Raw genomic sequence first — 4339 nt, 5'->3', positions numbered from 1 at the left:
TTTGCTTGTGTTCTGATCTCTTTTTGCAGAAGGGGAAACATGCATATATTATCAGAGGCATTCTGTTGTTTGATATATTTTTTTCTTGTATGTCCTGGAAAGATGACCAGAGGACTTACAGGTTCCTTTGCTACGGGAAAAAAATGTCATGTTCTCTGATTCTTAGTAAAAAAAGAAAAGAAAAAGGCCTTTTTATTGCTGTATCTCTTAGTGACGTCAGGAGCCCTTTGTGTGTGCGGTTTTTCAACAGTTTTAATGCCAAGTGGGAAATGAGTAACAGGAAGAGAGGTTCACAGGGAAGAAGCACCTGTTTCTCTTGAACAGCTCTTACTGAGCATTGAGGTCTATGGAGGTAAAAACCTGACCAATATCAGCTCAGCAAACTGCACAATGTCTGTCATCTCTAAGCTTTTATTGGGGATTTTTGTAAACTGTGAAATGCCTGGAGAGGCAGAGAGGGTCAGAAGCTTAACGTTCAGAGGAGAATCAGAAAGTGAAAATGCAGGACGTCTCTGAGAATGGGATTGTACCACGGTAGAGGAAGCTGAGCCAGATGGAGTAACATAGCTTGGGTAACCCTAACTGTGACAGCAAAAATGTAGGGTAAAACTCTGCTGTCTTACTTTACCTGAAAAATTACCTCAGCGAAACAGTGAAGCGCTCAAGGCTAGCTCTGAAACAAACATGAAGGAAGGGTGGTGATTTAATTTCAATAACTACTTTTGTTTAATCTACAGTTTCAGTCCCAGCATTAGCTCCTTGCCTGTTGCTTAAGGAAAGTCCCCAATTGATTTATTTTACAGTATCATAAGCCCTTCTATGTGGATCTGTCACTGTATCCCAGTAACCATTTGTTGACTTTTAGGATCCACTAAACACAATCAAAAAAAACATAGTGCAAGGAAAATTGAATCAATACTGCAAGACAGGAAGTGGTACTGAATTTCTTAACTACTCTTTAATTCAGTAACATCTTTCATTAATTCAAGACTGTGGGAATACAGCTTCCAGTTTATTCCTTTCCTACCCCTTTTCTTGTTGCCTCTTGCTATCCTCTAATCCCCTATGTTAGTAAGTTCTGAAGTTAAAGCATTGATCTTATTTTCCAGTCAGTTTGGATACAGCCAAGTCTTTTCCCTTGATTTGGGTCTGTTTTTCTCTCTTCTCTGGGCTTGCACATTCTTATACATACCTGGCTGACAGTGCAGTACTAACCCTTTCTGGGACCTTCATGTTTTTCTAGGGTGTGCCACAGGATTGGGATCTCTGCCCACATGTCTATAGGTCAGAAGCACTCCAATTTCTTTCAGGAGTCTGGTCCACCCATTGCAGGCTGGAGTGTTTCTTCAGATTCAGGTTTTTACTAATCCAGTTGAATCTGGTTGCTTTTTATCCGGGTTTTTTTTTTTTTTTTTGTCTTTTTTTTTTCTTCAGGCTCCTGTGAGGAGCTGGCGCTGCATTGCTGAAGGATTTGCAAAAGGAGCTGCTGGAACTTTTTTTGTTCCTTGTTTGCTTCCTGTTGCAACTTTCTCATACAAAGTAGTCGTTCTTACTTTGAGAACAAAAAACACTCTGACCATTTAAAACAACTTTTTACAAAACAGAAATAGTCTAATATTAGACTAGTCTGAAAATCCGAATCTGAAAAAATAGACAAATACGCAGCAACTGTTACAGTTTGGAGCAGATGCCTTTTTTTTTTTTTTTAAGTCTGTAGGATATCTGTTCCCCCTAAAGACCCTTTAATAGTGTGTGACAAACTAAGCCCTTCAGCATAAGGCCAAAATAACGAACAACTCCCTTCACCTCCCTCAGGAAGGGGCATATTTTCATCATAATGCCTTACACTTGCAGCATCCAAGATGCAAACAAATAGATGACTTAAAGAAGGGTTAAAGCCCTGTGTTTCTGAGGCCCCTATTATCTTGGCCTGCAGGAAATCTCCATCTCTTTAATATTAAATCTAGTTGTTGATTTACCTGTTGCACTGCCTGTTGTGAAGTTCCTTAGTATATTGCTTGGTTATTTTATTACTGTATTTGTTGTTAGCTGTAGCTGTTCTACGTTAGGAATCGGGGAGATGGAAATTCCTTCTCTGGTCCTGATGCACTGAAGTACAGAACTATAGCTAGTGTGTTATTTGCACTTTTTATCACAAGCCTGAAGATGGAAATGAACTATGATACAAAGCATTTGTTTCTAACTCCTGCAGTACAGTCCCTTCTGTGATTTTCTCAAAGTCCATCTTGAAACAATGTAGGTTCCTTGCCTCTGCTAACCTAGTTGGAAGATTTTTCCATGACCTCACTCTTCTCCTGATTAGAAAACTAATTTCCAGTCTAAGCTTATTCGTGGCCTATTTTTTCATCTTGTGTGGTATTATTCTTTAATTGAATGTTTATTCTTCTCCTCTTTCCCAAGACTTTTCCAGTTATTGTACATAGTAAGTAATCACTTTGACATGGCTGTTCTGCTGCCCGAAGGGCCTGGCCTGTGCAGAGCACCTCTGCTGTCCTATGTACGTGAATTGACATACAGACCTGCACGTAAGTGCGGCTGCTGCTAGCTCTTCTACCCTCATGAATTTCTGAGCCTGAGGTTCACATGTTGAGGAAGTATTTAATAATATAGCTTCCAATTCTCCTAATTAAATAACGTCATCAGTTTTTATGTCCACACGATGCCAGATTTCTAATTGGTAATATGTTATGCTCTTCTGCTGGTAAGAAATGGTCCCAGGATTGTCATTAATGTTCCAGAAAATCATCTGAATACAACTCTTGGGCTGATGCAGAACAAGTGCAAAATCACCCTGCCTTTGCAGTTTTTATTATTCAACTAATCAGCACTTCAACAAGTGAGAAAAAGCAAGAGAAATGATCAAGAAGTAGCTCTGGATCCTGTCATCTATCATAGACAGAGGAGGGTAAACACAGCAGCCTGTGTATGGTGCTTCCCAAAAGCCCTAAATGCTAGATTTTACTATAGAATGCAGAATCCATTCTATGGCAAAAAAAAAAAAAAAAAAAGGGAACTCCACACCTCCCAGTTCTTGTAGGTAATTAAAATAGAAAGACTATGGTAGCCAGAACCACTGTTGCTGTTAATCCGTTCAGAAGTGAACACCTGCATTTACAGAGCAACAAAGCATACAAAAGCCAGATGCTCTCTTTGGCCCAGCTGTTTCTCTCAGGCACAGCACTCCTCTTTGCTTTTATGGAAAAAAAATAAAAGTCTGCAGCCAGTGATGAGCTAAAGGAGAGCAGTTATCCCCACATCAGGGAAAATATTTTCAATGAAAAAAGGTTAAGTCTCCGCAGCCTACAAGAAAAGAATGATTCTTAAGGACTTTTCTGATGGCTGGTTTGCTCCTTTGCTTCATGCTGTCAGCCTGTAGCAACAACCTTTCTTTCCTGCTCAGCAGACTGAACAGTGACATCCTTACAGTGTAGACTGGGTCTTCCTGTTGAGCTCACCTGCTGGGAGAAGGTGGCCCTCAGAAGGGCATCCCACTCCAACTCACAGATTTAAGTATAAAACTTATATTCTGCCTATATGTCCTGAACTGTTTGCTTACTGTAAATCTTGCTCAACACTCACAGCCAGTGTGGAGAACAAAGAAAGCTGCCTTATCAGCGTTTCCTCTGCGGAGGAAATGGGGGTCTATTCTTGATGTTTTTGCATTTGGGAATGTGTGTCTCAGCTACTTGGGGTGCAAAGCGGCGTCTGCAGTAGGGGCAGGCAGTGTAGTCTGGATTTTCAATGGGAGGCAGCGGAGGCAGGTCAGATACCTTCCCTCCCTTGGACAGCACTTGCTGCACCTGCCGGGCGTGGCGCAAGGTCTGGATGAAAGCCTCATGGTTTTGCCTCCAGTTGTTTCTTCTGGGTGGCTTATTCTGCAGAAGGGAAATGCAGTCAGAGCAACTGGCACTGCTGTCAGCCTCCATCCTCAGCCTTGCTCTCAGGGTCCAATTCTAGACACCTCTCCCTGAGCATTCTCTGTTGATGCAAAACCCCCCAGGGAAGCTGAATCCCACCAAGCACGAAGGAGGGTTTGATAGTTACTGATGGAGACATCAGTGCCTAGAAAACAGCTTAAGAATGACCACAGAAGCAGGCAGTAGCACCAAGGAAATCATAGAATGGCTTAGGTTAGAAGGGATCTTAAAGATACTGGAGCTCCAACTCCCATGCCATGTGCAAGGTTGCCAACCACTAGTTTAAGCAAAATGCTACAGCTGCTCCGAAGGAACAGACCTGCATGTTTCCACTGCCCTCATTGCTAGTCCATTTTATTACCTGCTTTTTCAGTCAGTTCCCCACAGCCCTCCAGTGTCAC

The 4339-nt window shown here is 41.9% G+C and overlaps 1 protein-coding gene across 7 annotated transcripts in view; it reads right to left on the bottom strand.

Moving 5' to 3' along the window:
* ZC2HC1C (zinc finger C2HC-type containing 1C) overlaps positions 1–4339 on the bottom strand; it is a 52157-nt gene that overhangs the window by 45067 nt on the left and 2751 nt on the right. For 4 of the 7 annotated variants that reach the window (XM_010711740.3, XM_010711741.3, XM_085225333.1 and 1 more), the window contains one exon: positions 934–3896. The exons of the other annotated variants lie outside the window; for them this stretch is intronic. In XM_010711740.3, coding sequence (XP_010710042.1) covers positions 3633–3896 — 264 coding nt within the window. In that variant the 3' untranslated portion in view covers positions 934–3632. Of the gene's footprint in view, positions 1–933; positions 3897–4339 lie in introns of those variants that run through there. 7 annotated transcript variants of the gene reach the window in all.

The sequence above is a fragment of the Meleagris gallopavo genome, chromosome 5 (genome assembly GCF_905368555.1).
Source record: "Meleagris gallopavo chromosome 5, MGAL_WU_HG_1.1, whole genome shotgun sequence".
Lineage (NCBI taxonomy): Eukaryota > Metazoa > Chordata > Aves > Galliformes > Phasianidae > Meleagris > Meleagris gallopavo.
This window is presented reverse-complemented; position numbering and strand designations above follow the sequence as displayed.